Source organism: Perna viridis, chromosome 13, assembly GCF_037379345.1.
Source record: "Perna viridis isolate PV_CMFRI_1.1 ecotype Kerala chromosome 13, ASM3737934v1, whole genome shotgun sequence".
Classification (NCBI taxonomy): Eukaryota; Metazoa; Mollusca; class Bivalvia; order Mytilida; family Mytilidae; genus Perna; species Perna viridis.
In genome coordinates this window covers 33096839-33109764 of record NC_142457.1, presented here as the reverse complement: position 1 = coordinate 33109764, position 12926 = coordinate 33096839, and the positions used below count along the sequence as shown (strand labels likewise).

Sequence of the window (12926 nt, the reverse complement as noted above, 5' to 3'; positions counted from 1 at the left end):
CACTTGGGATACCCCCAATCATTCCAAACTGTTTTAGTTCATCAGGGATGATTTTATGAGGTCAAAAAACAAAGTGGAAATTGACAGTTTTCTAAGTTCAAGGGGCATTACTCCATCAAAATTCAACAAACTAAAACAAGAGCTCAGCCTCAGTGTGAAACTCGTCAATATAAACCTTCATACCAAACATCAGATGGATACTTGAAAGCATTTAATAAAAAAGCCTGGAAAACTGGTCATGGTGGAATGACAGAAGACTAGACAAGGTTAAAACTTGGCAGGGGCATACAAAACAATTTGAGAAAGCTGTACAAAATTTTCATGTAAAATACATTTTAGAATGAAGTCTAATTATTCAAACCAAAAGTTGTGAAATCTCTAGATAAAAGACAACATTCAACTCATCATTTTGAAGATATGCACTAAATCTATATTTCACTATCCATTAGAAAGCTGAGAACAAAGCGACAAATATTTTGTTTTGAACAAATTACTTTTTCAATGTCTCAAGTCTTTTCAAATAGGAAGTCAATCCAACGAAACTCGAAATAGGTGTGGAAATACAACTCATCACATCACAGAACTCTCTCTGCTCACCAGTAACTATGAAAAATGTTTACGGATTGACGGACAATATGATGGCAGTGTTGCCCCTCCTATAAGTGTTGGGAAAATAATTCTTTAGCAACTTGTGATTGAAATGGTATGATAATGAAAGTACGCAGCTTTTGAATTATCACAAAATGCACAGAATGCAAATATTACAATAATAATGCAATATCATATATAATATAAAATTATAACCTACTATAGCCATGCATTTGACTTTAAACAGAACTATTCTATATTTGGTTAAAAAAGACGATTTTTTTATGTTGATGCCATTCCTAAACATTGAAAATAACATTCTGTGAATGAACTTTAACATTTGATAATATATGCACAGTTTATGCCTCAAAGATCACACTTCAGAAAAAGGGTTCTAGTAAGAAGACGATCAGATTCTGAATATTTTTATCATGCTATGGTTATAGAAGCCACATCAATACCTTTATTGGAGGAAGACTTTGACTTGGAACTACTACTGGCACCATCTGATGATCCAGTTGTGTCCAATGAGACAGTATCTGGAATTTCTGATTCCATATTTCTAAAATTAGGATTTGATGGATCATAAGAAGTCTGAGATATCGTGGATGCTGTTTCTGATTGTTCAGATGTGCTGTTCCTTCTGCAACAAAAAAAAAAAAAAACTTTAAATAAAAATACTTAAAAATCAAAGTCAATAATTAATGACACAATTTAACACGGAGAAAACATAGAATCTTAACAGTAAAATCTGAAATTGAAAAAGAAGAAGAAAATCATGGCTGAATAACTTAAAAAACTATTCCATGGTTTCCAAACGACTAAAGTCAGCAACACCTAAAACTGGCCCTGTTTATTTTGAATTCTCCACTATTCAGCAATCAGGCTGTCAAATACAATACCTGTTAGTAGAAAAAATTGTGAAGAAACTAAGTTTATAAACTGAACCAAAATAAATACAACATAAAATAATTCTCAACATTCAGGAAAATCTTTCCATTCATGGTATAATATCTAACATAATATCTACTTTTTCTATACATCACTCACCGAAACATTGATTTTAATTACTAAAAGGGGCAAATGATCTTAACTTCAAACTTTTTAAATTTCTTCTTAAATACGGAAAAACTTGATGGTTTCTGGCTTTTTTTATAATACAGCCAAACCAAAAATGTTTTTTTCAAAAAATATAAAACTGTCACTATTATTTTTTGTTTTGTTTTCATTAATTGATGAGTAAAACATCAAACTCAAATTCCTAACAAGATGTCAAATGCTCCTCATGAAATCAGCAAATCTGAAATTCTATCAAATATGACAAACCATAAAAACTGACACCGACAACATTGGGGTTTATTCTTACTGGAGTGAGTAGATGGTAATGATTGTGAGTGTGTCAAATCCAAGAGGATGGGGAGGTGGTTGGGTATTGAAGTGTTTATTATCTAGAACTTGATTATGATGCAAAATTCACTACAGTTGAGACACAAACAGTTGGGCATAAATCATTAGTTTCAACCTGGAAGTCAAAAGTTCATGGTAAAAAGACACCATAAATAGTACACTACACTAAGTCTTTAGGTAATCTACCCACATGCCACATATCAAAAATCAGACAGAGAAAAAACAGGAATTTGACCTTGGGGTCAAAGTTCAAGGTTTTTGTGGCAGGGCCCTAAGGGGGCTCTTTTCTGGAAGGAAGGAGTAATGAAGGCACTCTTACCTGGAACTTGATTGTGAGTCTGTATCAAATCCAAGAGGAGGGGGTGGCGGCGGGGGTAACAAAGGAGGCTCTTCTGTGACCATCTTCTCCTGAAGTTGCGCTTTTCTCTTCTTTGCATCACTTTTCTTCACAGTCTGATCACTGAAATCAAAAGTTATTAGACTTTTGTAGAAGCAGATAATGGCATTATCAGAAGTAAATAGACACTAAAATAAAGAACTATAACTGCAAAAATAGAAAATTGAGGTCAACAAACGAAGTGGAAATTGGTGAAATCGGAAGTAAATATACAATAAAAAAAGAATTGTAACGGTAAAATCTGAATTTGAAATAGTGGAAATCCGCAAAAAAATGGAAGAAAATCATCCCTGAAATTCATAAGGTACAATTCATACTTGGACCTGATGTCTACATAAATGTGGTGATTCCATATATACCAATTCTACCTTGATTTAAGCACATATTGAAGTTTTGTGACAACCAGGCATGACCTTAATTTTTTGCACTATTTAAAGTATTTTTCTTACCCTTCGTGCTTAATCCAAGTTTCTAATCCACTTTGTTCCTCTCGTTTGATTTCTTTTACTGAATCTTCATCTTGGGACTGTAAACATAAAGACACAAGTTCACAACTACTCACACTGATTTTATTAAACTGATTTGAAAGAGCAATCTTTAAAAGCAGGTTTTAAGAAAACTAGGTATTTTGGAATAAAACAAGTCAAGAGTCAACTGTAATTTTTGGAAATGTACTTTATAATAACATTCAATAACTTCACTTGGAGAAAAATATACAAGTACAAACTAAACATTAAATGAAACTTTTTAATGTATATTGTTTATATTCTATCATATAATACACAAAGACAATTTGTACAGCTAATGGTTTATATCAGAACAAAATTTCCGTAAAAAAAAATTGTTCTTGCCTTCTTTAATGTTATCATTTGCAATAAAAAGTAAGTGTGGCAAAGAATCCGTTTTCACGCCATTCCTCATGGTAGGACAACAACCTACCTTATTCCTCTTGCTAGGAGGACGGCGACTTGCCAAAGCACCAGAGCTTGCCAGTTGTCCCTTTGATTTACTGGCTGAAGAATCTAGCACTCTAGTGTCAGATAGCACCTCATTAAAAGACTCTGACAACTGACTGTCAATATCAGATATTGTACTTGTATCTAAATCTGTAAAAGAAATTAAAACTCTTTGTGCTTGTAACAAAATCTGGATTAGAAATCAAAAGCTTTTTAAATATGAAATATGTATGAAGTCTAAACTTCTTTCTACAGCATAGAAGGTGGCTAGATCAATCCCTGGCTATGTCATACAATTTTAGACAGAGAAGTACTTCAGACATATATTGTCAACAGACAAGTTAATGCTAAGCTAATCCACCATTAAAAAGATTTTTTGTTTCTGAAAAATGATTATATTATAATTCAAAATGCTTTGTTTCTGAGATGCAATAAGTTCCTTACGAGAAATATTATAGTGTTTAGGAATTATACTTACTCTGACTGACAACAGTGTCCCCCGGTGAATCATCAGAACCAGATGATATAGAAACAGCATCAGAAATCTGACTCTGAGTTAACACTTTATCTTTAATAGAAATAACTATTAGCTGAATTAAAGCATATCCCCTCTTAATCAATAAACATTCAGAAAAACAAACGTCAAAAGAGCATTCTTCCATTAAGACAAATATTGTTCCAAAATATCAAAGTACAAATAGGGGTATGCCATAGAACTGTCAAAGAGAAAGTACAAATAGGGGTATGCCATAGAACTGTCAAAGACAAAGTACAAATAGGGGTACGCCATAGAACTGTCAAAGACAAAGGACAAATAGGGGTAGGCCATAGAACTGTCAAAGACAAAGGACAAATAGGGGTAGGCCATAGAACTGTCAAAGACAAAGGACAAATAAAGGGTAGGCCATAGAACTGTCAAAGACAAAGGACAAATAGGGGTAGGCCATAGAACTGTCAAAGACAAAGGACAAATAGGGGTATGCCATAGAACTGTCAAAGACAAAGTACAAATAGGGGTATACCATAGAACTATCAGAAAAAGGATAAATAGGGGTATACAACAGAACTGTCAAACTGAGGGCAAATAGGGGTATACCATAGAACTGTCAGACAAAGGACAAATAGGGGTATGCCATAGAACTGTCAAAGACAAAGTACAAATAGGGGTATACCATAGAACTATCAGAAAAAGGATAAATAGGGGTATACAACAGAACTGTCAAACTGAGGACAAATAGGGGTATACCATAGAACTGTCAGACAAAGGACAAATAGGGGTATACCATACAACTGTCAGTATATATATAGTTTCTACTGAGTCTGAAACCCCACTTAGATAAATATTTATGTTTTAGGACATAATCTTGATGGGTTTTCTTTTCATTTAATGTTTTCCAAGTCTTTAAATGTCAGGTACTTTTGTTCTCTATGCCTGTCATACACACAGAAAACATCACATATCTTCTATGTTTTTATCCCATATAAAGGAATTTACTCTACACAGCAAAATGTGTCTCATTTGATTATCATGTATTACAAACCATATGATTTTCATGTGTGGCACTTATTGTTGTGTACATCCATTTCAAAGTCCTCTTATCCATAATACACTAGTAATAATAAATAAACGTACCAATGGAAGACTCAACTCTGACACTGGTTTCCTTAGAGATGACATCTGGTACCCTCTGTGAGGGATCAGGTATCAGCACAGGCAATCCAGCAGCTTTCTGGGCCTCCCCCAACTCTCTCTCCAACTGGAAGATCTACAATAAACATCAATACAATTTAAGTTATGGAGTACCTCATAAAGCTTTTTTTTGAACTATCAAGTAAGGGTCTGGTGTTAAAAAAAAAAACACAGATTGGTGGCAGTTTCGATGTTAAGACAGAAAATATCCCAGAGAGCATGATAGGACCTGAGGTTAGAGGAATTATTTTAGTCAGCCTTATACAACCATGGGCATACATAAATACTGTTGATTACAAACCTTTAATGTCTATGAGGAATTTGGAATAATATTCTTCACAACCCACACTGTCTTTGAGTGATTTGACAAGGGAGTTATATTGTAGAGAACTAACCCTGTCTGAGTGATTTAACTAGTGAGTTATATTGTTGAGAACCCAACCTGCCTTTGAGAGATTTGACTAGTGAGTTATATTGTTGAAAGCCTACCCTGTCTTTGAGTGATTTGACTAGTGAATTATATTGTTGATCTTTTTCAGCTTGTTGCTGCAACACAGACTCTCTCTCTTGAATGAAATCTTTCTCCCTACAAAGAAATTAAGGGTGAACAATATTTTAAGATAAACTTAAAAAATACTGAAAAGCATTAATTCTAGGAGACTTCATACATTTCAGAATTTCAAAATTGAAAAGCTGCATTGTAGATATCTCTAGTATTGTAATTGGTTTTTCTTCTCTGGTTTGAGAACACTTTGACATCTGACTTTAGATTTTATTATCTAAGATATTGATTGCTAAAAATTACTACTTATGTTATAAAAATACACAAGCAACAAGAAATACACTTAAAACTGGTCAGAAACAGGATATTTCATTTTGGGTAGTTGATTATTGGATATTTCCTACTTAATCAGACACTTTTTGATAAATTCAAAACTGATTTAAATCTTGTATGAGAAACAGAACCATTTATTTTGCACAGATCATACCTTGACTGATACTCTTTGATCAATTTCTTGGCTTTATGATATTTCTTCTCTAAGGCTGTGAATTCTCCCTTCATCTTCTTTTCCAATGCTATGTATTGCCCCTGTGATCCCTCCAACAAATCCTTAATAAAACAATTTTAAGTCTGTGGTCAGGAAAAATGAAGCTTCTTTGCAAATTTGATAAATAATACTGTTGTCCAATAAAGTTTGACCTGATAAAGTGGATAATTTTTTATTTGACTTAACTAATGTTTTGAAATTCTCATGTACTTCCTGTTTTCTTTGGAACATTTGCTATATAAATTGTACCACCACAAATTTTCAGGAGTCTTTAGTAAGCAATGTCAAGGTCAACTATAAATAGATCAATCACCTGATACTGGTTAATTTCCTTCCTGTTCGCCAACATTTTCTTCTCTAATTCTCTCAGTCGGTGAGCCATGTCCTCAGATTTCTTCTGGTATTCTTTCTTCTCATTCTGTACACTTTCTAACTGGATTAACTGCAACAAATACAAAATCTCTGCAAGTCATATAAGCCTTCATTTTGAGAAAACAAGAATGGCTGTTATAGAAAGATATCAATACTGGTGGAACCTTGCTTTGTAAGCATCTACACATGATGCATAATGTTTCCAAAAATTCATTTAGGTTCAAAAGAAACAGTACTTACAATGGTCTTAGACAAAAAACCAGACTATAATCCAAACTTTGCTAGTAATGGGTAGAATACTGGTATAGATTCAGGCAGGGGCTTCACCAGCACATGTGCCACTAGATTTTGCATGAATATTTTTCACAAAATTCACCTCAAAAAGAAAAAAAAAATTTGACTGGCATCAAACTGCATTTTATTTTTCAATGCCCTTTCTCAACATGAAATCCTGGATCCATCCCTGTTTTTGGTTTTATTATTGTCACTTTGGTCCCTACCTTTGCTTTTAATTTGGCAATTTCTGCTTCATTAACAGCATTCTTATACTGGGCCTGGAAGACAAATAAAATATCATAAACATCATTATTCTCACCCTTAAGGAAAAGAGTTAGAAAATGCTATTCTAAACTGATAGCTGACAAATGACTGATGGTAGCTGAAGTCAAAAAGTATTATAATGTGATAGAGTATGGTACTGAACCAAACCATTAAAGATATAACTTCCATAGTGAAATAATTCATGTGAAAGTTTGATATATTTGTAAAGTTTTCTTATTGAGTACCAACAACTATTTTGGGAGAAAAATTAGGGAAGCAAAAAATGGCTATACAAGAAGTAAATACATAGTAAAAATAAGAATAATTACAGTATATTAAAAATCTAATAAGGAAAATTTGTTATATGGCTGAAAATATTCATCCATGAGTATATGTCACACTATGAAATGACCTGTTGTGTTTAAATACCTCTTTCAGTTTGACAAACATCGCCTGAGATTCCATATCTGGAGATACATCTTCGCTGCTACTCTCCGGCAGGTCAAACACCTCAACAACTGGTCGTCCCTCCTCATCTGGTGACCCCATGCTATTGTCATTACTAGAGGGTATAGACAGTGGAGTTGCTTCCCCTGCAGCTACTTCCTCTGTGGTATCCATGACACCCACCATTTCCTCTTCCTGTTGAATCATTGCATCCTCCTCATCATCATATTCTTCATTGTGGTTGGTTATTTCTACTTGGTAATCACCAGAAATTTCATCCTAAAAGTTGAACACAAACTCTTTATGGAATTTTTCTTACCACAACTACTGTTATTAAAACCTTAAAGATATCAAACTGCACAGTTTTCATAAGATTCGGTTTTCAATAATTTAGAATGAATCAAATGATCAAAATACAAAGAAACAGATCTACATACAGAAAGGACTAAGTTATGTAAAAATGTCATGAATGTTGGCCAAATTTTATCTATTTGGTTGTTTATTCTGCATCTTGTATCATCTCTACCTTGGCGGTGTCAGAATTTTTTATGGATTGGTAATTAAGTACTGGAATCTGTAAGAATCAAGCAAAGTTGAAATCTAATGAATCATCAATTTGACAACGTGGGCACATAGTTTATGATCAATTGAAGTGCTAGAGGATGCAAAAAAGCGAGTCGAAGTTACAATAGAATGATAGTGGAAAAGTGAGTTATCTCCCTTGATGATGAAAATTTAATGCATTTCAAATAGTTCATACTTTGAATTACTGACACTGAATAAGACATACATGCCATTCATGCATTTGAGTTCACATAATGAAATTGGGTTTCTTGTAAAGACTTGTGTGTTTTTAATTCACCATGACTGACCTACTGCCTGATTCTTACAGAGAATAGCACTATATAAAACAAACCTCTTCTTCTTCTACTTCTTCATCTTCATCACTTTCATCATCATGATCTAACAAAGTTCCAGACTCAGTCTCAGACAGGTGGCGCTGGTGATGTCTCTCCATTATCTCATCCCGTGGCTGGAACTGATCTTGTAATTGTTGAAGTCTCTCATGTTCTAATCGTTTCATCTCCTCTCGTCGACGATCTTGTTCCAAAGACTGCTGGATGAGACGAGCGACCTCACTCTTACTGGGGTCTTTTTCACGTCCAATCATAAATCTGAAAGGATAAATTTTCAATATTTAACACTTAACAAACCTGCAGTTAAACCATAATGTAGGCATACTGGATTTTGCATGGTTTTTCAAATCAAACCTTTTATTGTAGCAATTAACTTTACCATCACAGGCCTATTTTTTGGGGGGAAAATAGTTTTTATTAGTAAAATTTTTCTAAGGACTTGGCATTGACTCCAACTTAATTGTTACTTAAAGACTTACTGAAATGATAGTACATTGAACTGAGGCAGCATAGGCTTGAGCAACTAAACATTCCCATAATGACCCACCTCAACATTGAAGCACACCGTGAGAGCATTTTATACTCACTTGACTGTTCCAGTAGTATTTCTCAGAACTGAGGCAGCATAAGCCTGAGTGACTCCAACCAAACTTTTACCATCTACCTCTATAATCTGATCATTCACTTGAATTCTGGAAAACAATGTGGCATAACTTCATGTAATCCTTAGAAATACATATACATGTGCAAGTACAAAAGAGGACCTGAAAATAATCATTCCTACATAAATCTATACCTTGTGTATATATGAACACATGCATGTACAAATTATGATTGATATGTAAGTATTGATTAATTTATATCCATATAGGCCAAAAAGAACTAACATTAGTTTTTTGTCTGTTTTTAAAGTGATCCCCCCAGTCCCAAGGCACTGAAAGGAACAAGGTAATGTTATGTGTCTGTCCAACTGTAAAGTCTTGTTTCATGTAACCCTACAGATCTAGCTAGACAATGAATAGTGCAATCCTTTTTATTTTAAAATGGGCTTTTCTGTCCCTTGTATTTCAAATCAGTTTTTGTTTTGTATTTATTATTATCTATTGCAATCAACAGGCTTAAGTCTTCAGAAACAGACATGCTCATGAAGGTTACAAAAATACTCTGTTTAAAGGGCCCACACTTAGTTACATAATTCATAAAAAAATATAGAAAGAAGAGGCAGATACTGGACCAAATCAACAACTCCACATAAAAAATGCATAGTAGATTTAATTCTATCAAGTAGAATCTCCAAATAATCAAAATTAGAAGTCATATATAACTTTTTTTCAAAGTTCAATAAAGATTGATTGACTTATATGGATAACTCTCCTATGGCAGATATTTCATGTACTTCGAGACAATAACATTTCATCAAGCAGACTAACCCCTCTTTGAACAAGTCCAACACAGTGAGCTAGATTTTAAAAATAGTTAGGACAGACAGACAGACAGACAGGGTGAAACCCCCAAAACTTTGTTTGCAAGGGATATGCTAGGTCATAGAAACAAAGCCTGCAGGTAGGCATGTCACCCAACTGACACATCAATATATTCAGAGCAAACTATTCCTCACCCCACCTCATATATAGCATACAGTAATTAAAGACCAAGTCCTCATAACAGAAATCAGAACAAATTCTGAGAGCCTGACAGGAAGTTAACCAGTAACCTCTGATAAAAAGTAAGGGACAGGAAGTGGACCTGTAATACAGAGTAAGGATCTGACAGGATGTTAACCTGTAATACAGAGTAAGGGACAGGAAGTTAACCTGTAATACAGAGTAAGGGACAGGAAGTGGACCTGTAGTACAGAGTAAGGGACAGGAAGTGAACCTGTCATACAGAGTAAGAGACAGGAAGTTAACTATAATACAGAGTAAGGGATAGGAAGTGAACCTGTAATACAGAGTAAGGATCTGACAGGAACTTAACCTCTAATACAAAGTAAGGGAAAGGAAGTGGACCTGTAATACAGAGTAAGGATCTGACAGGAAGTTAACCTGTAATACGGAATAAGGATCTGACAGGAAGTTAAACTGTAATACTGAGTAAGGGACAGGAAGTGAACCTGTAATACAGAGTAAGGGACAGGAAGTGAACCTGTCATACAGAGTAAGAGACAGGAAGTTAACCTGTAATACAGAGTAAGGGACAGGAAGTGAACCTGTCATCCAGAGTAAGAGACAGGAAGTTAACCTGTAATACAGAGTAAGGGACAGGAAGTGAACCTGTCATACAGAGTAAGAGACAGGAAGTTAACCTGTAATACAGAGTAAGGATCTTCATTAGTTTTGTATCTTTAATAAAAAAAAAGTTACAAAGAAAAATAAACCCTGGTTATGTAAACAAATGTTAAAGACATAAAAATATCATTTTACTCAACTTTTTCCTCCTACAGGTTACACCAGTGTCATATTAAATTACAGGCACCTTACTGACAAAAGACAAACGTATCGAAAAATGACTCCTTCCTGCAGATAGGGGTAAAATATGTATCAGTACACATAAAATGAACTAGGTACTCAAATCAACACTTTTTAAGGAAATGCAATCAATACTATACAGACTTCAAAATGAAGTAGGATTCAATTACCTTTTTGGCAAATCGCACATCTTGAACAAAATGAAAATAGAATATCAGATGACACAAGCAGCAGTTGATGATTAAGTATCAGTTCAGATAATCCAATTAAAATAATTAGTTCCACTCAATTTTCACATCCTGTCTTTAATGATTGAAAACAATCTCGTTACAAGTTTGTCCCTGAACTTTCTTACGATGGTAAAATATTTCTTAAAGCTTCTAAAGAAATTCAGGAAATAGTAATCATATTTTACTTCTTGCAATATTTTTCATAAATTACCGGTACACTTTACTATCCATAGCAATTATGTAATCATCTGGTAGGTAGAAATATGCCACTTCAACTTATCCTCATTTTAACATTCCTCATCAAAAGGTTGGCTAATTTGTGTTTGCTATATGCACTCTTTCACTTGATTCCCAAATAGAACAGTTATATAATCATAATCAATCTCACTGCCCTCCTCTCAGAGAAAAAAATCATCCTCCTTTTTTTTTTTTTTTTAATCCTTTGCAATAAAATGTCTCTGCAGTACAATAATAAAACAGAAGAATCCTCATATCATGATGCTAAGTTCTATCTAGCTATGAAGAAAGAAACTTCAAACCTTCAGCAAATTTTTACTTCACTGATCCAGAAAAGTAAAGTTATATAATGCAGATGGATAATGTATACAACATTGCCCTCTCCTCGTTTCTTAAATTGTTTTAGCAGATACATCAATTTCTCATCTTGCCAAAAACTAATAAACCTAACATAATCATAAGTAAATCTTTGCACTAAGAAAATAATGTATACTCTGTAACTCACTACAGCAACAATAAAGAATTGTTGAATATTTGTTGCTGAGAGCTGTTACTCTTTCGACTTTATAAATTCATGTGCGTTTGAAATGTAATCAAACAATTAGCTTCAATAAAGCGCTTTCTATAGTGCAGCATGATACAACCACAGAACCCTGAAAAGTTGGACTCAGTATGGAAAAGAAAGTTCATTGTAAATAATTTTTGTACACAATGCCATGAATATGCATGTACAAATCCTTGGCATTTTATAGCCATTTCATGTTATTTAATTTTTCATCAAATCTTGTGTAATACATAAACAATAATTATCCACCACAAGAAGAACTGCTAGACATAACAGTATAGCTTGTTACTATGCCAAAAATTTCCCCTATCTGAAAAAAAAAAAACTGGTGATAGAAATTCATGAATGGGAGTAATAAGTTAGCAATGGCACAAATGCTTTGAATATTATTGGGAAGACTATTAGAGATTTATAATTGACAAATTTTCACAGCTGGGAGTGTAAAGATACTGATTCATTCATTAAAGTATAAGTTTCAACAATTATCAGGCAGACACTAGTAATCCATCATAAGATGAAACAGACGTCTAGCATGTCAAATATACTTTACTTGCAAATTGTTCTTGTGTTGATGTTTGAGTAGATCTACACATTAGCGTGTTCCATTATCTCAATAGGATTTCATATTAATAGTTGTCCAAGGTCCACGACCAGTGATTTTTGTTACCCTTTTATAACAGCCAAATATCAAGTTTCCCCATGGAGTCCAAAAATGTTGAAAAATATTTTTCCTAAAGGGAGGAAAATTCCCAATTGTCAGGCATGATTTTTTGAAAACCAGGTAAAGAATCAAGTGAAATATTCCTGGAGATGTGATTTCTCAGCCTAATACTTTGTTCACTTCCAGGAAATGTTTTCAGTTCCGGAATCAGCATATGACATCTTTCTGTCCCATATAAAATATTTTCTAAATGTGTTGAAAATATGGCAAAAATTTCCCCAAAATAAAGGGTGGGGCTGCTTTTAAAACAAAGAACAAAATCACTGACAACTCTAAATTTTTGACCTAGGACTTTTGAGTCTTTACTTACCTAGGTCCTTGGCCCATCATCCCTTATCAAGT

General features: G+C 33.8%; 1 protein-coding gene across 2 annotated transcripts in view; it reads right to left on the bottom strand.

Moving 5' to 3' along the window:
- Positions 1–12926, bottom strand: part of LOC148600396 (uncharacterized) — a 52952-nt gene that overhangs the window by 8901 nt on the left and 31125 nt on the right. For both annotated transcript variants that reach the window (XM_088559450.1, XM_088559451.1), the window contains exons 8-20: positions 8951–9055; positions 8363–8621; positions 7429–7725; positions 6960–7013; positions 6401–6529; positions 6028–6149; positions 5528–5624; positions 4982–5114; positions 3827–3916; positions 3332–3498; positions 2842–2918; positions 2315–2455; positions 1050–1231 (exon numbers count right to left, since the gene is read on the bottom strand). In XM_088559450.1, the coding sequence (XP_088415576.1) occupies positions 1050–1231; positions 2315–2455; positions 2842–2918; positions 3332–3498; positions 3827–3916; positions 4982–5114; positions 5528–5624; positions 6028–6149; positions 6401–6529; positions 6960–7013; positions 7429–7725; positions 8363–8621; positions 8951–9055 (1853 nt within the window). The remainder of the gene's footprint in view (positions 1–1049; positions 1232–2314; positions 2456–2841; positions 2919–3331; positions 3499–3826; positions 3917–4981; positions 5115–5527; positions 5625–6027; positions 6150–6400; positions 6530–6959; positions 7014–7428; positions 7726–8362; positions 8622–8950; positions 9056–12926) is intronic.